General features: G+C 36.9%; 3 protein-coding genes across 3 annotated transcripts; all 3 read left to right on the top strand.

Annotated features, from left to right (window-relative positions):
• The first annotated feature begins 11,537 nt into the window (after positions 1–11,537).
• LOC105442144 lies at positions 11,538–14,143 on the top strand. The gene is made up of 4 exons (XM_030988837.1): positions 11,538–11,637; positions 12,407–12,519; positions 13,149–13,368; positions 14,115–14,143. Exons 1-4 carry the CDS (start codon positions 11,538–11,540, stop codon positions 14,141–14,143), a joined length of 462 nt encoding a protein of 153 aa, XP_030844697.1.
• Positions 14,144–14,942: 799 nt separating this feature from the next.
• On the top strand, positions 14,943–22,005 carry LOC115925229 (adhesion G-protein coupled receptor G6-like). The gene is made up of 8 exons (XM_030988836.1): positions 14,943–15,119; positions 16,294–16,440; positions 16,959–17,144; positions 18,174–18,602; positions 18,898–19,062; positions 19,808–19,926; positions 21,107–21,390; positions 21,935–22,005. The coding sequence occupies exons 1-8, from the start codon at positions 14,958–14,960 to the stop codon at positions 22,003–22,005; spliced, it is 1,563 nt and encodes a 520-aa protein (XP_030844696.1). The 5' UTR covers positions 14,943–14,957.
• Positions 22,006–22,555: 550 nt separating this feature from the next.
• LOC115925328 (adhesion G-protein coupled receptor D1-like) lies at positions 22,556–23,773 on the top strand. The gene is made up of 2 exons (XM_030989003.1): positions 22,556–22,823; positions 22,989–23,773. The coding sequence occupies exons 1-2, from the start codon at positions 22,611–22,613 to the stop codon at positions 23,454–23,456; spliced, it is 681 nt and encodes a 226-aa protein (XP_030844863.1). The 5' UTR covers positions 22,556–22,610; the 3' UTR covers positions 23,457–23,773.
• The last annotated feature ends 459 nt before the right edge of the window (positions 23,774–24,232 follow it).

Here is a 24,232-nt window from a genome sequence, read left to right as displayed (position 1 = left end):
TAGTAAGTATTGGAATACCTCCTTGGTTTTCATACTGACATTATTTGTGACTACATCACATTATTGTGACACATTATGTTCCGCTGCCTATTACCAAATACATGATAAATAGTACGCACCAGAAAAAACGAAACCAAGAAGTATCGATGTTTTTATCATAACTTAATAACAATTATGATTAAAATAAATGACACATATTTGGAAAGCTTAGATCCTCCTTTTTCATTTGATGCAACTCGTATGATGCATATTTCACGCATGAGTGATTGAAATTGTATATGTCTACAACTTGTAATACATGAATAAAATCTTGCACCATAATTGTTGTATCATTATTTAAGAATGAATTATAATATGTATCTATTTAGTTACTGTTGTACTATTTTAGTTAAGATCTTGTCAGAATTTTTGTTTGAGGATAGTTCGATAGTAGATGCATGTAATTAATTAAGCTTGCAATACAATGTAAAGCACATAGAGACATACCTTGTATAATGCGCTATAGAAATATAATTTATTATAAATATTATAAAAGCAATTTCAAGAGAGGAAACCAAATAAAGTAATTTGGCGGGCGGTATCTGAATTTTAAGGAGAAAATCACAAATTATACTTTTTAGAATTTGTTTAGATAGTTCAATTTCTGCCGTTTAATATGACACCACAATCAGGAGAAATGAGCCAGGGATAACAAAGTTCTGTTTGTTTCAAGTAATGCTTGCATTTCCATAATTTGATCAAACGAGTTCGTTTTCACTGGCTATCTACCGTGGCTTCAAACAGAGTTGACAAAAGACTTTACTCCGTTTTGTTGAAGATCAGCCATGCATCAGGCCTTTCGTCTTCTTTGTGAATGGCTCATTGTCAATAAAACAGAGTTAAGTCTTTTATCAACTCTGTTCATTGCTACGGCAGGCCAGTGAAAACTAACTTGTTTGATCAAATTATGGAAATGCAAGTATTACTTTAAACAAGCAGAACTTTGTTATTCCTGGCTCATTTTTCCTGATTGAGGTGTCATAAAAATGGAAGAAATTGAACTTTCTAGAAATGTGATTTTCTCTTAAAAATTCAGATACCGCCCTCTCTTGAAATTGCTTTAAATCATTAATGTTTGAAATATGCATCATATGGGTTGCATCAAATGAAAGAAGAGGATCTCAGTTTTTTTTAAATATGTGTCATTTATTAATTACAATTGTGATTAAGTTATGATAAATCATCGATAATTCTCGGTTTCGTTTTATCTTGGATGCACTCTAGAATAAATTTAGGCAAATTTTGAAGAAATCCCAATAACCATACCCTTTAGTTAGTTACACCAGGGGTCTGTTTCATAAATCTTGTTATTAATAACGAACTCTGAAATTCTATGAAAAACTTGCTCTCAGCCAATCAAATGCAACGATTTTAGTAGCCTTTAAAATGTATTGTAACTTGATTTTGATAAAGTTTGCACGACACAAGTCCAAGATATACGAACAATATAAAGTATTGTTGGAATACGGATGCGGAAAAAGGGCCATATTTTTCGCATTCTCTAACATTCTTTTTTACTGTTTTAAGAAAGTGTGAAATTCATTGGTGTCTTGAATTTTAACAGTGAAACCTCTTCATCCTTTTGAAAACAGACTTGTTTTGTATGTCTCGTGGAGTTTTCTTTGATATTTTAGTCACTGGGGTTACAAATGACTTATGAGCTCTCGGCCTATTAGGGGTCCAATTGTGTTCCATCGACTTCAACTTTTCACAACTTGATAGAAGCCAAAGACTGATTCTGAATAGTCATCCATTTCAATCATACGATTTTAACCCTCAAAGTACCATCACATTAATTGATAAAAAGAGTGTGGCCGGCTGACTATAGCTGTGGGGTTAATCCCCCTCAACCGACTCATGAGACCCCATGAAGTCGGGTTCAATTTTGTCAATATGAAGTCGTATGTCTGCAAATGAGGACAGGCCAGTCTGTATATTTTGAAATGAAAAGAGATTTTTTCTATACAATTTAATCCATATTATTTAAAGGAAAATGCTCTGTTTAAGAGGCGTCTGATATCAACCGATCCCTGTTTAAATTTTGCCGTTTTTCCGATATTATATGTCCAATTATTTCTCGAGGGAAAATTTCGTGCATGATATAGATGGATTAAAACCGACATAACTTTAGGTTCTGTTATGGGAACTCTGAATGATACGATTATGTCTACAAATCTTTGGGGAATGATCTTTCCTCTAACTAAACAAAGGGGGTCAAACGGTATGGATAATTTAGGTCTTTATCGGGAGAGGCACCCAGATAAGCTGTCAGTGCAAGATGGTCGAAGCTTATATACCAATCTAGAGTTCTAGAACTGATAAGAATCACCAGCCGGTGAATTTGTATTTATTTTGTTTCCTTCATAATTCGTTTCTTTCTTGTCTTGTTTACCCTTACAGATTCAGCAACATATATTGAGGAAGGCGAATCACATGTCATCTCCTTACCATACACTAGGGTAACACGATTGTATAAAGCAAGCATTCTAGAAACAAACGCTACAAATGGATTTCGAGTTGTGTTTCGAGATTTGTATCTCTATGATGGTGATGAAGTCCAAATAGGGTCAGGTAATGATCCGTCTGACATACAGTCTGGCGTCACAACTATCCAAGGACAAATAGACTACGAGCCTTATGATGTCTATGTAGATAATAATGAGATGTGGTTTGCTGTCATTGGAACAAATGGTGACTCCAGGTTCCGAATGACAATTGAGATCATTTCCATTGACCTATCAAGTGAGTGTTGAATTAATTTTCTTTTATTAAGATATCGGTGAAATCTAAAGCTCTGTGTATTGAAGCAGTGACAACTGGTGTCTCACTAGTTATAAAATGAGAATTATTTAACACCGTTTGACCGATGAACATAAACCATGTTTCCAGTGTTACAAGAAATAAAAGTATAAAGATGATGATTTTTAACGCTCCTAATTATTGAAAGTATTCACATTAAACCTAGTACATTGTATATTTAATTGTAAGATTTCAAAGCTAAAGTTATTTTTTCTTTCCATCTTCTACCAGCCTCATTTACCTGTACAAGCTCTAACATGAGCCTGTCACCGGCTGCCCTCTGCGATGGAGCTTACGACTGTGAAAATTATGAGGATGAATCATTGTGTAGTAAGTATTGGAATACCTTCTTGGTTTTGATACTGACATTATTTGTGACTACATCACATTGTTCTGCCGCATTATGTTCCGCTGCCTACTATCAATTACATGATATAGAATAAAATTAGTCAAATTTTAAATAAATCCCAATAAGCATACCCCTTGTTAGTTACACCAGTGGTCTTTTTCATCAATCTTGTTATTAATAACTAACTCTGAAATTCTATAAAAATAAATTGCTCTCAGCCAATCAAATGCAACGATTTTAGTTGCTTTTAAAAGTTATTAATTTGATATTGATAAAGGTTGCATGACACAGGTCCAAGACATACGAACAATATGAAGTATTGTTAGAATACGGAGACGGAATAAGGGCCATATTTTTCGCATTCTCTAACATTCTTCTCCACTGTTTAAGAAAATGTGAAATTCATTGGTGTCTTGAATTTTAACAGTGAAACTTCTTCATCCTTTTGAAAACAGACTTGTTTTGTCTGTCTCTCGGAGTTATTTTGGATATTTTAGTCACTGGGGTTGCATATGACTTATGTGCTCTCGGCCTATTAGGGGGTCCAATTGTGTTCCATCGACTTCAAGTTTTCACAACCTGATAGAAGCCAAAGACTGATCCTGCATAATCAACCATTTCATTCATACGATTTTAACCCTAAAAGTACCATCACATTAATTGATAAAGAAGTGTGGCTGGCTGACTGCAGCCGTGGGGTAAATCCCCCTCAACCGACTCAAGAGACCCCATGAAGTCGGGTTCAATTTTGTCAATATGAAGTCGTATATCTGCATATGGGGACAGGCCAGTCTTTATATTTTGAAATGAAAAGAGATTTTTCCTATACAATTTCTATCCATATGATTTAAAGGAAAATGCTCTGTTTAAGGGGCGTCTGATATCAACCGAACCCTGTTCAAATTGTGGCGCTTTTCCGAATCTATATGTCCAGTTATTATTTCTACGAGCAAAATTCCGTGAAAGATACGAATATATCTACAAATCTTTGGGGAATTATCTTTCCAGTAAGTAAATAAAGGGGGTTAATTTGTATGAATAATTTTTTTTTTCTCTAGAGAGGCACCAAGATAAGCTGTCAGTGCAAGATGATCGAAGCTTATCTACCAATCTCTAGTTGTAGAACTGATAAGAATTCCCAGCCGGTGAATTTGTATTAATTTGTTTCTTCTTCATAATTCGTTCTTTTCTTATCTTTTTCCTCTTACAGATTCAGCAACATATATTGAGGAAGGCGAATCACATTTCTTCTACATCCCATACAAGACCACAACACGATTGTATAAAGCAAGCATTCTACAAACGAACGCTACGAATGGATTTCGAGTTGTGTTTCGACGTTTGTATCTCTATCAAGGTGATGAAGTCCAAATAGGGACAGGTAACGATACGTCTGACATACAGTCTGTTATCACAATTATCGGTGGATACACAGACTACGGGCCTGATGATGTCTATATAGATGCCAATGAAATGTGGTTTGCTGTCATAGGAGCACATACATACTACAGCCTCCAAATTGACGTTGAGATCATTTCCATTGACCTATCAAGTGAGTGTTGAATTATTTTTCCTTTAAACTATCTGTAGAATATAAAGCTCTGTCTATTGAAGCTAAAAGTATTCAAAGAAAACCTAGTGTATTCAAATTTCAAATTTAAAAGCCAATTTAGCTACTCATAAGTTATTTTTTTCTCTCCATATTCCATCTTCTACCAGCCTCATTTGTCTGTTCAAGCTCTAACATGAGCGTGTCACCCACTGCTCTCTGCGATGGATTTTACCAATGCGATCATTACGAGGATGAATTTACATGCAGTAAGTCAATAACAAATTTTATTTAGTACTGATTTTCTTAGTATTACAGGTATATTGTTTGTACTTTATGATGTTGTAGCATATGTTATGAATAACTAATTCTTAGATTCTATGACAAGTTTGCTCTCAGCCAATCAAATGCCACGATTTCAATAGCTTATAACAGTTATCATAACTTGTTATTGAAATCAACTTTTTATGAAATAGGGCAGGTACATAACCATGGTATTGTTAGAATACGGATGCGGAATATGAACAACTTAAAACTCACATTCTCTCACATTTTTTTCCACTTTTTAAAAATAAATTTCATAATTCCATTATTGTATTGCAGTTTACGATGAAGACGACCTTAAAGAAAGACTTGTTACGTCCGCCTCATGGACTTTTTATGGATATTTTAGTCACTTGGCTTTTGTGCTCTTGGCCTATTTGTAGAAGCCAAAGGCTGATCCGGAAGAGTCAACCATTTCTTTAATACGATTTTTACCCTCAAAGTACCATCATACTCATTAATAAAAAGTGTAGCAGGCAGAGTGTAGCTGTCGGGTGAATCCTCATAAACCACCTCAACAGACCCCATGAACTCGGGTCCAAGCACCAGACTCAGTAAATATGAATTCGTATGTCTGCATATCAGGAGAGGCCAGTCTTTTTACATGTATGAAAGGAATTTTTCTTATTAAAATTGTGTCAATATGGTTTACAGGTAAAATGTTCTCATTTGTGAAAGCGGCGTCTGATATCAACCGATACCTGTTTAATCTTTGTCGCTCTTTCCTGTTTATAATGTATAGTCATAATTCAATCCACATAATTTCTACTACCGAAACTTCGTGCATGAGTGAGATGAGTTAAAAATGACCTGATATTGGGTCTGTTTTTGGAACTGTGATAAATACGGTCAGGTTGACAATTTTTGTGAGGAATGATCTCTCCGCTAGGTTAATTAAGGGAGGGGGGTAAATTGTATGAATAATTTAGGTTTTTTTCGTGAGAGGCTTCAGGATTAGCTGTCAGTGCAAGATAGTGAAGCTTATTTAATACCGATCTTTAGATGAAGAACTGATAAAAGTCGACTACAGGTGACTTTTTTTTCTTGTGTTTTGCTTGTATTAATTTCTTTCTATCTTGTCTTTGACTTCCTTTCAGATTATTCAACAACTTATCTTGAGGAAGGCGAATCACATTTCATCTCCTCCCGGTCACTGACCTTCAAAACACGAGTGTATAACGCAAGCATTCTACAAACAAACCCTACGAATGGATTTCGAGTTGTGTTCCGATATTTGTATCTCATTACTGGTGTTCAAGTCCAAATAGGGACAGGTAACGATCCGTCTGACAAACAGTCTGGCATCACAACTATCCATGGATTTATAGAATACGAGCCTGATGATGTCTTTGTAGATACCAATGAGATGTGGTTTGCTGTTATAGGAGCAAATGGTTACTCCATTATCCAAATAGACGTTGAGATAATTTCCATTGACCCATCAAGTGAGTGTTGAATTAATTTTCTTTTAATATATCGGTTACATTTAAAGCTTTATTGAAGCAGTGATAACTGGTATATTACCAGTTATAAAATGAGAATTATCCAACACAAAGGTTTTATACAGCAGTCTCAAAATGGACGTTTAGATAATTTCCATTGACCTATCAAGTGAGTATGTGATTATTATCGACTTGTCTTATTTGAATATATTCCTTGTTGGATATCATTGCATCGCTTCATTCTTTAGTTACACAAACAATAAGACCAACTCCGGACCGACTCGTGATCGAACAAACAATGACACTGTAATGATTATTTTTAGCCGGCTATGAAATCGATGGCATGGAGTCGGTTTGGGGTTAGTATGACGGTTCGATTGAATAGATAGATAGCTGGTTTAATAGATACATGATTTTAATACAAGCAATAGGAGGGAAAATCGTACCGAGTTACATGAGATACCTAAGGAGCATAATGGACAATCTGAAGTGGAATATGAAGAAATCTAGTTGAAAGCATCGCTCAGGTAAATAAAATGAACTCTTTGAAACAGAGAAAATATCATTGAAGACAAATTAATGAAAATACGAAAAAAGGGAAAAGGGTAGAAGCCAATAAATAAGTATGTACTGAAAGAGGAAGCAAGAATTAGGAGTCATGGGGTATCACCTAAAAGAATATATTTGTTCCTAGCAAGAATGTATAAAATGAACCTCAATTTTGTTATTTTGAAACCTATCTGCTTATGTGTCGTAAGTATGAAGAAAAAGAATAACATACAATCCCAAATCGGACTTGGATTTTGTGCGGGCCCTTTTCTATCATAATTGAGATAGTATTTAAATTTGCAGTTTCTAATATAGAAGTAATATTTGAAGCTCATACATTTGATATAGTTTAGCGACATGGAACCCCTGACAACTGGACGGTGCATATGACTTTTGGTGATTTGTTCATTTGAAATAGGACAAAGAGAGTCCGTATTGACTAAGTGTGTTGGAAGTTCTTTTCCAAAGTAACTATATTATGGGCGAAAGCTGTGCCATTACGTGGAAGGTGATAAGAACGGTTATGTCTGGTTAGATAGGAGTAGATAAGAGTAATTTGTAAAGAAGAATAGAAGAAACAGGGTCGGAGAAAAAAAAGATTACAGTAAGAATTGATTTTTAGCAATCGGTTGATTGATAGAATACTACAACGTTTTAACTTCAGCATAAATTAAGCATTTCAAATATCTAAGACTTATCATGTTCTGCTATTGAATTCTTGTTGGAGAGAACACTGCAGGTTTTGTATAAGTGCTTCTCTAACTGTAACATTTATCAATGATGAATAAGTGAGGAACTGACATAAAAAGCACTAAAAAGAAATTCACTTTGTTCACAGTATTGAATTTTAGATTCGTTTTAATTGGGAGGGTATGATGTTTTTACTACTTTTGCACACAACATTTTTCAAACATAAGACATAGTAAAAGAAGTATGATGGAGTTACCAAAGTTCACGAAGATTTTTGGTTTAATATGAGGAAATATGTTATTTGATCCATGATTTCTCATATTCTACACAAATTTATTTAGTTCAATTATTACGAAATGGAATGCATTTAATTCGTTCCAGATTTTCCCAGTACACCTGCTCAAACACCACCTCAAACAACACCAGGAAAAACCCCAGGTATAACACCGGGTACAACGCAAGCTACTACACCTGGAACAACACCAGCTACAACCCCTGGAACAACACCACGTACAACACCGAATACAACCCCTGAAACAACACCAGAATCTACACCGGGAACCAAACTAGTTACCACACCCGGCACAACAACAGGTTAGTTCAAATTTCGTTTGGGGTTTAAAGCTAGACACCTATTGCGTCTGAGCAATCGACGACACATTACTGCATCTTAAATATGGAAAGAGAGAAGACCAAGCTTTGAAAAAATAAGGTCCAGCTATGCAAGCGAAGAAGTCAAGACGTACGAAGCCCTCCCCCTCCCCAGTCAGCACCAGTAGATGACAAATGACAAATTTGCTCTCAGCCATGACTTTAGTATAGCTTATAATTACAGTACCTTGTAACTTGTTATTGATATCAAGTTTTATGAAACAGGGCCCACAGGCCTTCCCTCTCTGCATTTGATGCTGGCCTTCTTTTTGTTGACGCCAAGACTGGATGTATGCACCCAGCAAACATGCACATGATAAATCTTCTTCATCTTGGGCATTTATGATGCTGTCTCGTCGAAATGTCAGGATATAATGATTGCTTTTGTTTCGGAGGCCTTCCTTTCATACCGTGGGCACAAACGTGCTCCAAACCTGCATGGCATCTACGTTTTATCCGTAGAAAGCCTTGATCAGAACTTGAGAAACGTGAGGGACCCCATCAAAACGTGACGCGCCGAAAAGGAACGTTCTGGCATCCGTGGTAAAACGCAGGCCGAACTGAAGTGCGCCTTGGAGCCTCCGGGACTCAGCATCTCCATTCCCCCACGGCCTCTCACGGATACCGTGGTAGAGCGTGAGAAAACTTGGCAAGACCGAACAAAACTTGAATCCAGAGATAAAATTGGCCTAAATCCCACGGCGCACGTTTCGGGCAAACGGGGCTGCCGTTGCCGCCGGGAACATAGTGTAAACGTAGCATTAGTTTGACCCTTTAAGCATACTTTGGTTGTTTTTAGCAAAATTCTGGCATAATTTGAGCTTTTTTACCATAATTAAAATACATTTTTTAACATGATCCCCCCCCCCCAAAAAAAAAAAAAAATAATAATAATAATAATAATAATAATAATACCCAAATCCCAAGTGTTTTATTTTAATATCACATAAGCAACTTTGGGGCAAGTCAATGTTTGCACTCTCGCAAACAATGCCTCCTGTTTATCCAAGCGTGAACACATTCTAAACAAAAATGATACTATATGATTTTGGATGAAAAACTTCTCCTTAAGATTTATAATAATTTACTGTTTATAGATGAATTAGGAAAATGATGTAAATTTTTGTTTGACTCGCATTGTAGTTCTTTTTCAACCCAATAAAATTTAGTTGAACCGCATTTTCACCAATAAATTCATATATAAATAGTGAGCAACCACGTGGATCTATCGATTTATTTATATGATGTTTATTTCCATTTCTCACTCTTTACATTGCTCCCTTTTCTGTGTTCAGGGAACGCATGTCTCCCAACACCCTGTGTAAATGGAGGTACTTGTCAGCAAAATGAAATCGGTTACCAGTGTATTTGCTTTGATCTATTCATCGGCCCGAACTGTGAAATAAGTAAGCGGTACAGCCAAATTGAATGGGAATTTAGGAAGCAAATTTTACAATACAAAGACACATATACTGACCAGCGAAAAATATGAACGTATGTATGTAAGTATGTATGTATGTAAATATACATATATTATTCACATACACATAATATACTCCAGCGAAATGCGTTGTTATTTTGGTAAACATGACATTTTCCCAATTGTCCAAAAACATGTTTTCCTTCTTTGAGATTACCCCTTCATATCACTTCTTAAAAGTAAACACATCATAACATTATGTCTAGACACTGGTACCCAGGAAACTGAGGATAAAACCTGCAAGCATTCATTCGTAAGTTCTATGCTACTACAATTTTACTAAAACTAAATTTTGACAGGTAACACTGATCCTTGCACACAACGAAACCCGTGCGTCAATGGTGTATGTCGTCCCATTGGACAAGGACAGTACGAGTGTGAATGCCAAGATCATTATGAGGGGATCCATTGTGATGAACCAGCTCGTAAGTCATATGTTTGGATTTACTTGTATATGCATCTTACAGAAATTACGTTTTGCAAATCCATGATTCACATCTTTTCGAAAGATGGGTGAATAGGAATCAAAATTTGGAAAGGCGGTTTTTTGACACAATTTTTCACCCTCAGAAATGACAATGAAACCTTTTCATTTCTGAAGTAAATCGAAAGTCTTTTCATCATATCTGGATATGAAATATAATATAAAAATACTTCCCTTTTCGGGGGGGGGGGGCTTTTTATCCATCTGTTGTCGCTATTCACGACGTTCAATTGTGTAAGCGAACTAATATCAAAGGATCCGGGCTATTAAACTCGGACTCGGGGACAGCTCAGCCCCGCTGCAAATATGTGGCCGAGTTGTCCCAGCATACCCTAACTTTAATCCTTACCCTAACCTTAATGCTAAACCTTATCCTAACCCTAACCCTTACCCAAAAAGATTTCATAACAAATGCAAACAAAATATGATGTTGCTTACTATATGAATTAAATCTAAGATCTCCAGTCCTCCTTTACATGTTGACGATGGTCTCGTGCATACGTCACCGGACTTAGGATCAGCAATGAGCTTATACTACCTCCTTGAGATCACATGGTTTGCGGTTCAGGGCAGCACCACTGTCTTTTGACGAGGCATTTGTCACTATCACTTTGTTGGGAATCTATTCCTTGAATGCTTTCAGGGCCTTAGGGCAGCTATGCTAGCCAGTGTAGGAATCATGATAGTATTTTGTAGGTGCCTTGACCATCCCCTTGGTATTTACGTATATATAAATGTAACTGTTATTATCATTATTTTCATGAATAGTACTGGTAGTAGGGTATTAATATTATTTCAATTTCTATTATTATCATTAGTCGTGGTTTTATTGTTATCATAATTGATCTCACTGTTTGTTTTTTTTTGGGGGGGGGGAATTATCATTCCTCTTCTTCTCCTTCTTTAACTTATAATTATTATCATCATTACTATCATTATTTTTTTCACCATCTTTATTATCATCAATATTGAAAATAAAATATCTTCATTCGCCGTCATATGTTCTAATTCCTACCTCGAATACAGTTCCTTTGGAGGTTTCTGTCCATCCATCAAGCCAGATAGTCAACACCAATGCCTATGTGGAGCTGACATGTAGTTTCAACAATGCCTATCGATACCACTGGTACAAAGACGGTGTCCTCTTGCCTAACAGTGAAAATCAGAATCCTTTGATAATCATGTCTGTCACGCCAAGTGACATCGGGTATTACTTCTGCCGAGGCTCGGGGAGAAATGGAGAAACTTTAGACACGGTGCGAGCATCTGTATATGTCAAAGGTAAAAACTGTGCTTGAATCAAACCAAAGTCACATACAAATTATATAATGTTGGGTTGTGTCTAGCCTTTAAGCTAGGCGACCTGTGTACTCTAGCAAGATCTCATCTCTGCCCTATAAACAAATGGAATACCCTTGTGATCGCGAGAAGTTTCACGAAGAGAGCATGGAACTAGCAGGCATACGTTATTAAATACTTACAGTTCCTATGTATTAAACATCATTACAAGCCTGCAAACCCTGTCTTTGTCAGGAAACTTGGCAAATAATAAGCAGATTATTCATTCAAAATTCGTTTACATTGATTATACATCTGATACACGTTATAAGCATTTGTCTTAATCAAACTTCCATAGGAAAATAAATTATATACAAAATAGGAATTTCTTCATTCAATTAAGTTTTGAAGATATTAATGTTATTTCTAATGCTACGGGTGAAAAGAACAAATATCAACAGCAAAAATTTGATCGCAATTGAGAGATACCAGCGCGTAAAACAAAACGAACGTGATTATACTAGGTACATTATGTGTTAAGTATGAGAGAAATGTTCTCAAACAAATACTGATTTAATATTGAATTCGTATTTAAAGACATTTTCTTAAGGTTATGATTAAGTTACTTGTATTTTTGTTGTTGTTGTTGCTATAAGCCCTCTTCATCAGAAGAATCCCCCCCCCCTTTTCCTCGGGCCGGGGGGGGGCGTTCCTCTGTGCCCTCCCCTGAATCTGTGTCACTGATTCTCGATGGGTATGTTTGTATTTTTAGATCTGACCAATATAATAGTTTTGAACGCTAGATTTGCCATTCCATTCAGCGATGAGCTTCATGACCAAACGTCTAAACTCTATAAAGAAACGGCGCTCAACATCAGCACCTATGTAAGTATATCCTAAAAGTAATTGGTGCATATCAAAAAGGCTCTTGTGATATTCTGCAAGGTTGGCATAATATTCTTTTGGGTTTAAAATAGACGATGGAAGTATAGAGTGTGAGTACGTTGTTCAACACGTTTCCTAGCAGGGATTTTGTGAAGGCTGATTGCACGTACATATAGCTTTAACATTTTCAGCTCTTCTCATGGTGGAGACCAGACTAAAGCATCCGGAAGGTCTTGTTCCTCCGTTTACCTGCAACTGGGACTCTCTTGTGACAAATGAATCAGCAACTATTATTTGTGATGAAAATTGAGGAAGATATGCATTTGGAGGACCTTCCCATTATGGTGCTGTCGAGGGTAGCATTCTAAGGTCAAAGCTAATTCACATCACCATTTATACACTTACGGTACAGATACTTTCATTCAGTTCTTCAATTTTGTTTTTCTTTAAAAATGCAATTCTATAATAAGTAAATTCTTATGAATATAGTATGGACACAATGTTGCATGCGAAGGGTTTACGGTTATGACGTATACTTTAATGAGTTACAAAAGAGTATCAGTATTAGAAAGGGAAATATTTATTTAACGCTTTATCTTTTATGTTTGTTATTTTGTATCTGTATAAAGGTGGAGCAAGGCGTCCGAACCAGTACTGGGTTGCAGAGTTTATCAGTAGTATGCAGAGCCCTAAGACCAGGAAGCGTCAAAGCTGACATGAATATCTACATCGAGCGGACCAATATGACGGCAACGGAGACACAAGATCTTATTGGTCTATCTCTTGACCGTCTAGCCAATGAATCGAACGGTTTTCTCGATTCAAACACCATTTCGGTTCAAGATAACGGTACTAATTTCATTCATATACATGTAGTTTTGAAATTCAATTTATTGTGTATAAGGACGTGGGGTATCCTTAGATTGATGGGATGACAGGTTGGTGACGCGAAAAACCAGGGGTCATCATTTTGTTTTGTCCCGCCTTGGTGATACCACTCATTGCAAGCATTTTGTTTGAACATTGGCTTCTGAAGGGGAGGGGATTGGGCTATGCCGAATACGCCACTAAACTGGACATGTGGCATCGGTACGTTAGGTAAATTGAAACGCAAGATACCTTTACCCTAACCCAGCCCTAAACCGCAACCCTTACCCTAACCCTAAATTAAAAACAATATAACCAATTAAACTAATGACTAGTGATATAAACCCTTTGTTTCTTGTCGGTTTCCTCTACATGCGTTCAAACGTACGTAGAGGGCATTACTTCTTTTGTTCAATCGTTATTAAACAGTACACGAAAATGTCCTGCTAATGACCATGTCTATTTTGAATATGAACAATTTGTTCACTACACATGTTCGTGTTATGACGCCTTAAAGTAAATATAAATATATATATATACATATACATTTATATATTTACACACGTGTACGACTGTATGTGTGTGTGTGTGTGTTCCTTTTTGCGCGGGTGTTGTCTGTTTCTGCGGCCTTTTGGCCCTTCATTTTAAAGTACTTCTTTAAATAATTTGTATACTTATTTATAGTGATTACATTACATTACATTCTTTTTTGTGTAGCTATTTGCCAGAATATCTCCTGGATATCTCCTCGCTTTGAAAAAGTCGAATTTCCGGTTGGTGAAAACGGAACATGGACAAATTCAACAGGAATGTGTCCATTCAACACTACTCAAGGTTTGTTTTGAGGGTCTTTCGTTCATCTTTAATTTGGGGAAGCGTACGAGCAATATGATAATTTCCCTATAGGTTTGTTCAGATATGGCGCGGGGCCAATCGGGTATAATACGACTACGGACGACGCGACAGCAGCATTCACATGCGTGCAACGTACGCGAAACCGAAGCGTGGGGAGAACTTTGGTCTGTTTCGCGGACGCTAGCGCGCTGACCCAGTTGATCAAGTACATTCGTTTACATGCAGTTGTCAAAAAGAAGACGTAGACGGCGTTAATCAGTATTTGCCATGATACACTCCATTTAATGAATGGCAACTGCGCGATCGAGAATGAATCATTAGCTCGTAATATTATTTCAAAAGTAGCTTTATCATCACGATGTTCAACCGATGTAATTTGATTCTATCCATTATTGAACACTAGCGAATAAAGATAGGGACTTAGGGTCTAAAAGCCCCTCCTCATATATATTCAAGCCCCTAAACTGTGTTCATGAAATCAATCAAAATTAATTGAAGCGAGGGTCACGTAGAAAATGAATGCAGGAACCCAAAGCCCCCAGCCCTCCGACCAAAATAATATTCAAGATCTGCGCGTGTAGTTGAATGTTTTGAATAGTTCCAGAGTCATGAATTACTTGAGGAAATTTCAATCACAGACGGAATTTCTTTACTTCATTAGTATGTCCCCTTCTTAATTGTATCTGGTAATAATTGTTTGCCAGTGTGCTTTTGATATGATAAATATATGTGTATTTTTATTTTTATACCGAACAGTTAATGAACCGATTGGACGGGCCCTGTGTATCGGCGATGGTATTACCCAGAGCCAGTGGCAACCTGTGGATAACTGCGGACCATTTAGAAATGTCACAGATATTCTCACCGAAATTGCACAGGTTTTTGGAATTTTCTTTTCAAATTTCAATCATTGAGAAGAGCCTTTTTTTTAAAGAACTTTCATATGTAATGCACTTGTGTTTAACATATTGTACATGTCACTAATCATGATGAACTGGAAAAATATGATTTTAAGGGAAACATGTTCTCTAATTTTATGTTACCTAAACGCTTATGAGTTAGAATGTTTTGCGCTGCGTCTTAACCCCTTGAATTTTCGAATCCATATTTTATTACTTTTTTGTCAAATTCTCCCGTACATTTTGATACCAAATTTATGCAATACGGACCAACGGCCGTAGGGGTGTCAAATTACAATTATTGATCACATGTCAATCAAAATGTGCATTTTTCCCCATTTGCTAGTGTGCTAGCCTGTCGAAGAATCAATAATCATCTCAAAATCACCTGATCTTTGTCATTGTTAAGAAGGTTTACACTCATATTTCACTAGGTGAGACCCATCCTTGGTTCATCCTACATTATAAAAAACCATAGAAAACTTTGTATTTGTTTATACACAGAACATTTTAAACATAGACGTATATTATTTGATAATAATGACAACTAATGTTGTTTTCTTAATTTAAATTTTAAACAAATCATGTAGTTCATCCGTTGAACTGTTTAAATATACCAAACAACTAATTTCCCAACCATTTTCATACTGTTAAACTGCAAAGTAGGTATGTTTTGAACATTTTGCGAAAAATTAATAAAGCAAAATGATGAAAAAATTTTGTTGCCATGTTTTTCATTATACTCATTCAATATGTGTACCAATTTTCCTCTCCATGTCGCCAACCATAGTCAATATCATAGGGGGAGGGGGTCATAATGCAGTGGCAGAACCAGGGTGAGGGCTTGGGAGGGGCACGGACCCCACCCCTGACAAAAAAAAGAAGTACAAAATAAAGATGTTAAGCACAATTGTACCTTTTTTCTTCCTCAAGAGGGGGGGGGGGGGTGTTTAGTAAAACAAAAAAATGCTCATAACCCCCCCCCCCCCCGCCCGCTTATGCCCCGCTAAATATTTTCTCACGAATTGCCCCCCCCCCCCCCGGGTATTAGAAATCCTAGAAATACTTCGACCTCATTAAGGTTAATTAAGGAGAGAAAGTCATATCACTCAATATAAACATGCTGTAATGATATTTTCCCCTCAAATGTTAGGTAATCGTAGATGAAGAAAACGCAGGTGAAGTGAGCCAGCAACTATCATCTGTTACGTCCAACATCGAAGATATCACATCAGATGACATCGCGTTTGTGGCAGAGATAACATCAAACATTGTGCATCAAAATCTTACTAGTGAAGAGGTATTCTGCACGATGCCAGACCAATCATATTGAACATGAATTAGAGATTGTTTATGAATTCAATTATTGTATTATGTTCTGATAATCATCTAATGGTAAACAAATTGGAGCCTTCCTTTAGGTACATTTCATTAATTGTCATATATGTGAAAGCGGTAAATCTCAAAATCGATTTTAACAATATTGGACGCCTTTTACTTACAACTAAACTACTGTGAATGAAAAATTTACTAGATCCTTGCCCCGTATCCGGCTCTTCTTCTTTTAATTTTGTATAATATCTTATTAGTGCTTTGATATATATATAGGTTTCGCGCTGCCCTTTCATATCTTGTTGACACCTTGGCAGTTGCTTCATCCAGAAGTCGTGTAACGGCATTAAGAGAACAGCTGTGCCAAGGCTGTCATGTTATTTAATTATTTCATATCATATCGTCATTCGGTTTGATTTCCGAGATTTGGCAAGTTTCTCCTACCATAGAATAAACCATCTTCATCCTTTGTGTTTGAATTGACAGGTAACAAACTCTATTACGAGTATTGTGAGCAATATAGCTCAGGTAGAAACAAAGGAACTTGAAGCAGCAGAAGAAGACGGTGGGGCAATAAGTAAATTTGTCCAGGTTTTTGAGGAACAAATCAGTCGTGTTGAGGTTGCCGATGGTGGGATGCTCCTCATTCAGCAGCCAAATGTAGCCGTACAGGTGATCTTATATTTATATCATAGGCTAAAAACAAATTATTTGAAATCCACCAGTATACTTAAATATAGAAGTTCAATTCCAAGTTGTATAATTGTTTGCATGCATGTTCAAAATAAAGGAATCAAACATAAACCTGACACTGCCATTCCTCCATTGGGGTCCCATTAAATCTGGTGTTCAACAAGGCGCGACATTTTCACCATTTGTATGAATGCAGTTGTGTAGTTTAAAAAAAGATATGCCAAACAACATCGTAGGTCATTTTCATTATCTGTGCATTTATTTCTGCAGAATTCTTCATATCTTGAATTTGTGGGATGCCTTACTTGAGCTTTTGTGCATGTTGCTAATCGCTTCATTTTTAATCATCATCAACGATAATGATGATGATAATATTAATGATAACAATAATAATGATAAAAATAATGATAACAATTAATCTCATGGAGAAAAAAAATAATATTAATACAATTAATTAAAAAAAATAGATTATTGATGAAAGTATTTACAATAATACAAATAATGTTAATGATGATGATCATCATCATCATGATAGTAATATTTGATTTGTAAGACGCCAAAGCCACTTGAAATCAAATACTCAAGGTGCACCATTTCGAAGTAGAAATCGCATAAAAGCATTTTAATTTTAAACAAACTACATACAAATGAAATAAAAGGGAATAATTAATTATATTCCGATCCAAATAGAAACGATTTTACATTATTGTGAACACCTCAACTGATCTGCTTTTACGAATTTGTAAAGGGAGAATATTTCAAAGCGAAGGCTCTGCACGAGCGAAGGTTTCCTCTCCCAGTTCTCTATTTTCAGATAATAATGATAATAATAATAATTACAAAGAGATCTTAGTAATACTTATAAAAAAAATTAAATACAACAAAATTATAATACAATAATAATAATAAATTATAATGATAGTAATGTTAGAAATAATGATGATGATGATTATGATAATAATAACAATAATAAGAGTAATACTAATTGAGTCCTAATTCCTATAACAGGTCCAGAGTGTACCTGCTGACGACGTAATGCGTGGTCTTGTGCTTTCGGTAGCTGGATCCAGATTTTCAGACCTGACCAAAGCCAATATTACCATCAATGCTCCGATCCAAGATGACCACGATGACGTCATTGCTACAATACCAGGCATCATCGCTCAGGTCAACATTCCACCTTCAGTTGCATCCGTCATTTCGTCCACGGCCCCACTCTCAGGATCGCTGTCGAATGGCAGTGGTGAATACGTTCGGGTCAACTTCAATGTATTTTCAACTCCAGCCCTGTTCATTTCTAAATCATTGCGCAATATAAGTGCAGCTAATGAATGCTTCAATCGATCGGCTAACTCTCCCGTGATTTCTCTCAGTATTGGTCAAGGAAAAGTAGCAGCCTTGACCGAATTCATCAACTTTACCTTCACTACAATAATGGTAAGCTATTGCAAGAAATGTCATAAAAACGTTTTTAATAAAGTATACGTATTATTTAGTAATCTGCCTTTAGCTGTATGTATAGATAATTACATTTGAAGCCATACATATATTAAGGATGTGTAAACATTATATGTATTTCACTCGTTTTTCACTCCTGTGTTTGATTGCCCTAATGGTAAATGGTCTTTAAAGTAAACCAATCAAAATTATCATTCATTCTTCCTTGATGTCTCTTTTTAAAACTAATTCTATTATGGGTCTTGCGGATTTTGTTGTTGTTGTTGTTGTTTAGTCTGGATACGTGAATCCCATGTGTTCGTTCTGGGATGAGGAGGAGGAAGATTGGTCCCAAGACGGGTGTGTTCTTGTTTCTGGAATCACATCATCCGATGATCGCTCTGATGAGGAGATCGTGCGCTGTGCGTGTGATCATCTTACCAACTTCGCTGTTATAATGGTCAGTGAAAAGCAATTAGGCAATTTGCATATACATTATCACAGGCGCGTACGCAGGGGGTGGGGTGGGGGTTGGGGGTTAACCCCCTCCTTTTGGTAAAAAAAAAAATATACCAATGGATGGCTGACCTAATATAGTTGACCTTACCCCCCCCCCCCCCCCACCCCCCAACGGAGCAAAATGTCAAAATGTCAAATCTTGAGACCCCCCCCCCCCCCCACCCAAAAAAAAAAAAAAAAAAAAAAAATTGTCCTCTTACCCCCCCCCCCCCCCCCCCGCCTCCCCCTCCCTCCCCCATCCTTGAAAAAATCCTGCGTACGCGCCTGCATTATCACCATTTAACTACTCCCCAGACAACCATAACCCGACTAACTAAAGCTAGGAGCCATAGCGTGATAATGCCCTTGATGACCGAGGGGGTATAGTTGGTCCTACAGATTAAATAGTATGGTCTATGTACTATATAGTGGGAGACAGTATATATCACGCCTGTGGTTTTGCGAATGGAAACGGCTACTAGCTAGTTTATTTCCAGACAGGTGAAACACTACTACCAGGTTTGTGTCGATAAGCGGTCATTATTCGACCTCTTCCCCTTTTACAATTCCCCTTTTACTTCCGAAGAACAATGGAGTATGGAGCTAGTCTTCAATTGGGTATGAATAATTATGGTAAAATAATCAGTTTTATTTGAGCATTCGAAGTAAATGTTTCAGTGTGGGCTCAATTTTCGTTCATGTTACAGGATATCCATAGGCAGGAGGTTTCAATACCAATCGAGGTATACAACATCCTGACTTACATTGGATGCTGTATTTCTATCTTCAGTCTTCTTGTCACATTGGCAACCTACCTGTGGAACAAGTGAGCCCATTAAGAAGAAATAATGCAATCATTAATGTCACACAAAGGAGACAGAATGTGTAATTAGTATCTGGTCGTTTTATCTTCAACTTTGTTTGGAAGGTTTTAAACGTGGAATAGGTATATAAATTGTGAAAGAGATGCATTTTTAGAATTCATTAAATAATCATGCAAATTCAAATAACCGCCTTTTTAATAAAAGTTTCTCTTTATCAAATGGGATGAAATTCGTATAATCCTGCAGCACAGTTTTGTTTGGTATCACTTCTGTTTGAAGTGATATACAATTCATAAAAGAAAGGGGAAGAGGAGGAAGAGGAGGAGGGAGGAGGGAGGAGGAGGAGGAGGAGAAGGAGGAGGAGGAGGAGGAGAAGAAGAAAAAGAAATGGAAGAAGAAGAAGAGAAACTTTCATAATATTACAAGTTGCTTGGTGATGAAGGGGTGGTGTGACAAGAGACATAAATAGGTTGCAATTAGAAATAAATTGTTTATAGCATATCGATATATTCTACATTGCGTCGGCCGGGTGGCAGAAGGACGTTAGCGCGTGAGCGACTCGAAAACTACTTTTCGATTTATTCGCGTTTAAAGATTATTTTTTATATTTAAACTGCTTTCCGTCCCGAAAATTGTTTTAAAACTTCAAAGATTAATAGAAATTTATAGTAGAACACGGCCACAATTGTTTTTCTCAGAAATAAGTCAGTTTCATTAAAGTTTGAGGCTATTTAGTGCTAGCACCCTTTTGCTTAACCACTTCATTTTTACCTGAAGTTCGGGCTTACGCCCTTCTGCCAGCCAGGCGACGAAAAACTTCGTAGATAATTGGTGTACAGTTGGCATAGAATGAAAATCATATTAATTTCGAACATCTTTGGCGTAATATTCTCCCATTTGACATCGTCCTAAATAGTTACACTCAGATCATTTTTATATTTAACACGCGTGGCCATTCTGAGGGTTGTGCCCAGTGATAAAAGAGATACATGTATAAAAGTAAAGTTCAACCACGTAATCTCCTCATTTTACAAACATTTCCCCTCGATTTTACTTCGTTTTCTTGTTGTTTGACGTTTTTGTTAATGTGTTGCCAATCAGGTGAAGGTAAACTTGTACATGTATGGTACAATATTGCTTCGACGCTTTCCTAACCTTATTTTTATGTTTCAATCTTGATAGGGATTTGAGGACCAAACAGGCTAACAAGATCTTCATCTGTCTGTGCCTGACATTGCTATGTCTCTACACGACATTTGTCATCATGATCTCTCTCGATTCTACCAGAGATTATCGTGAGGTCCAAGCTGGACCCTGCGGGTTCCTGACGGCCCTAGTTCACTTCTTCGTTTTGTCCTCTATTGCATGGATGGGTGTGGAAGGATACAATACTTACCTCATTATCGTGAAGATCTTTAACACCTACATCCAGAATTTCATGATCAAGGCTTCTTTAGCTGCATGGGGTACGATATTTGTTTCATTATACCTTTTTTTACTGGGAATAGTGCTTACTATTAACATGAAGTGTTAGCATGGTTTACAAACGGATTATAGTCCAACAGTGCACATGAATTCGTAACTGTTGCCATTTATGTGTAATTCTTTCGTTATTATCATTATTTAATGGCATTCGACATGGCATGTGATTTGTACAAAGAAGACTCTAAACCCCGGATAGTATAACAATCGAGATGTCTTATCATTTTAAAAAGTAGTATTGTGCCGCCATGACCGTGGTAAAAAAAAAATTGTGCGCTGGACAGCACAATAATAGGGACTTTTAGATTTGCGTGGATTGATACGTGTGACGTCCATTTAAGGCAGTGCATTGAATGGACGTAGATCGTAGCAATCCCCATTGTCTTCGTGCGAATATAAAAGTCCCTAATAACATAAGAAGGTCTATCAAAGAAACGAGGAAAGGATAGAGCTAGACCCATGACTAATGTAGGCTTATTTTGGATTACTAAAACAATTGTATTTCCTTATACACGTATGTTATTACAGGAATTCCTGCACTTGTCGTGGTTCTTACTGGAGCTATTGCTAGAGACTCTTATGCTCATGAAGATCTGTAAGTGGTAACGTTTAAAAGTTTAGTTGGAATATTGTATTGCATAGCTTTAGGTATACCTAATGATCTTCAAATTTCGGATTCAGCAAAATTATATTTATGTACGTTATCTTGGTTCGCACCTGGCGCATGGGGTTGCATTGATCATGTAGGATGCAATTCAAGAACAAGGCCTGCCTTTAGCGCTCAGAAACTTATAATTATTATTTAATCTGGTTTTTAGGTATTTTGGTATCTTATAAGTTAGCAAGTATGATATTATGATTTGGAATTGGTATTTAAGTATCACTTTCGCGGGTATGTTTTGTGATCCAAGCTATATAAAGGCTACCAAGCGAATTTAGTCACCATACAAACTAACATCTCAGATATTGTTGGTAGCATATGGATCAATACATCTTCGCCTTTCCATTAAATAGATAATGGAAAATCATCACAATGGCATTTTCTCAGTTAAAATGTTTCAAGGACCATGGACATTTAAAAAAAAACTATCGCAAAGATAGTCAGTATTGATTGACTTAATTCAGTCTATTTACAAAATGCATATTTACTATCAATAGATGCTTTCTACAATTCTGGGCTCAAATCGGTGGTCTCTTGATTCCCATGGCCATTATCCTCCTCATCAACATTGTCATCTTTGTCCTGGTGGTTCGACAGTTGCTCCGGTCAGCCAACATCGGCGGTCGGGCGAAGAGAGAGGCTAAGGCAGAACGTCGAGAGACTATCGAACGCGTCCAAAACGCGATCTGCATCTTGCTTCTGCTCGGTCTGACCTGGGTTACCGGATATCTTCTTTTAATCCCGTTATTTAGTCAGGTAAATCCAACTGCGTAGTATCTATCTCTTGTAAGAAGTATCTTGAGAACTCAGTTATAAATGATAAGATACACAAGCAATACCTATGTGGATGTTAAGTATTTGAAGAACATGAGAGAATGCCATATACCTAATTATTAATTCTGAAACATTTGCGTTTAACAGGTGGCTCAGCCAATCTTCGTCGTCCTCAACTCCTTCCAAGGATTGTTCATCTTTCTACTCTACTGCGTCCGGAAGCCTTTTATCCGTAAGAAATGGGGGCTAACTTGTTTCGAAAAGTTCCTAAAGAATGAAGCAAGCACTTCCAGCGGTGTGGTGAGCTCAACGGTGCCACCTTCGTCATCTGGCGTGATAAGCAAATTGCGTCCAGGAGCCTCGGATAATTACTTGATGCCTTTCAAAGACGACAATCCTGATTCTATGTGTATGTTCAATCCGGCCTTTGATGTTAGCCAGGTTGAGGAAGGAGTAACACTACCCATGAACAAAGATATCCAGAGTTCCACCGAGGAACAGAAGAAGGACACGAATCGTGATGCAACAATCAGTGATGTCATGACGGTTAGTCTCCCTCTTGATGCATCTGTCGCAAATGTCACTGAGAGAGGTGATGGTGTTTTCTCCACCTAGGATGCTGACACGGTCATTGTTACTCTAGATTCAACTGATGCCAGCAAAGCTTTTGACGGTAACGATTGTGTTGCTTCCACCAACAATAATGCTGCCGTCTAAGGATGCAGAGAATGGCACCAAACACAGAGGGCTTTTATTCAATAGTTTTTCAAGCAAGAATAAGGTTTTAAGAGAACATTTTGTTCCATTGGAATACTAGGCAGGGGAGGGGTGGAGTAGACTGGGTGTCGGCTGAACCCCTTTCCCCTCTCCCGATCACATTGCAATTGCCAATATACCGTCACCACATATTCGGGCAACACGGTGTTGTTATTTGTTATCATCTTTATTATATTCCAATCATGAATTAATGTATTTTCAATTATTGTGTATTTTATCGAAGTGGTTAATTATCATATCATTGTTTTGTTTTACTATACTTTATTGTGTATGACCCGGTGAAGAGGTCAATTTTTGTTAAACGTATTTTTTTCATTTAATTGTTATCATTTTTTGTTAAGACATGATATATAATGGGAAAGAAAACTAAGCAATGACAATTGTGAAGCTCATAAAAAACAAAGTTCCCCATTGCTGTCCTCTTTTTGAATTTCTTTGCAAAGGTTGAATAAAATTGTCTCCGCTGAGAATCGAGCCGGGTCACTGGCTGTGAACGTCAATGCCTTACCCACTAAACCACACAGAAAAGGAAGTTAGGCAATGATAATTGTGTAGCTCATAAAAAACAAAGTTCCCCACTGCTGTCCTGTTTTTTAATTTCTTTGCAAAGGTCT

The sequence above is a fragment of the Strongylocentrotus purpuratus genome, unplaced genomic scaffold, assembly GCF_000002235.5.
Source record: "Strongylocentrotus purpuratus isolate Spur 01 unplaced genomic scaffold, Spur_5.0 spur5_scaffold_18, whole genome shotgun sequence".
NCBI lineage: Eukaryota > Metazoa > Echinodermata > Echinoidea > Camarodonta > Strongylocentrotidae > Strongylocentrotus > Strongylocentrotus purpuratus.
Note: the sequence above shows the minus strand (reverse complement) of the source record. Positions and strands in the feature narration are given on the sequence as shown.

Bases quoted from the DNA above. Each gene is read 5' to 3' on its own strand.
- LOC105442144 (XM_030988837.1), top strand. From the start codon at position 11,538: ATGTCTGTCACGCCAAGTGACATCGGGTATTACTTCTGCCGAGGCTCG. The intron at 11,638-12,406 runs GTAAAAACTGTG...TTGTATTTTTAG, and splicing joins AGCATCTGTATATGTCAAAG to ATCTGACCAATATAATAGTT. The intron at 13,369-14,114 runs GTACTAATTTCA...GCTATTTGCCAG, and splicing joins CATTTCGGTTCAAGATAACG to AATATCTCCTGGATATCTCC.
- LOC115925328 (XM_030989003.1), top strand. From the start codon at position 22,611: ATGGCCATTATCCTCCTCATCAACATTGTCATCTTTGTCCTGGTGGTT. The intron at 22,824-22,988 runs GTAAATCCAACT...TGCGTTTAACAG, and splicing joins TAATCCCGTTATTTAGTCAG to GTGGCTCAGCCAATCTTCGT.
- LOC115925229 (XM_030988836.1), top strand. From the start codon at position 14,958: ATGATAAATATATGTGTATTTTTATTTTTATACCGAACAGTTAATGAA. The intron at 15,120-16,293 runs GTTTTTGGAATT...CTCAAATGTTAG, and splicing joins TTCTCACCGAAATTGCACAG to GTAATCGTAGATGAAGAAAA. The intron at 19,063-19,807 runs GTCAGTGAAAAG...TTCATGTTACAG, and splicing joins CCAACTTCGCTGTTATAATG to GATATCCATAGGCAGGAGGT.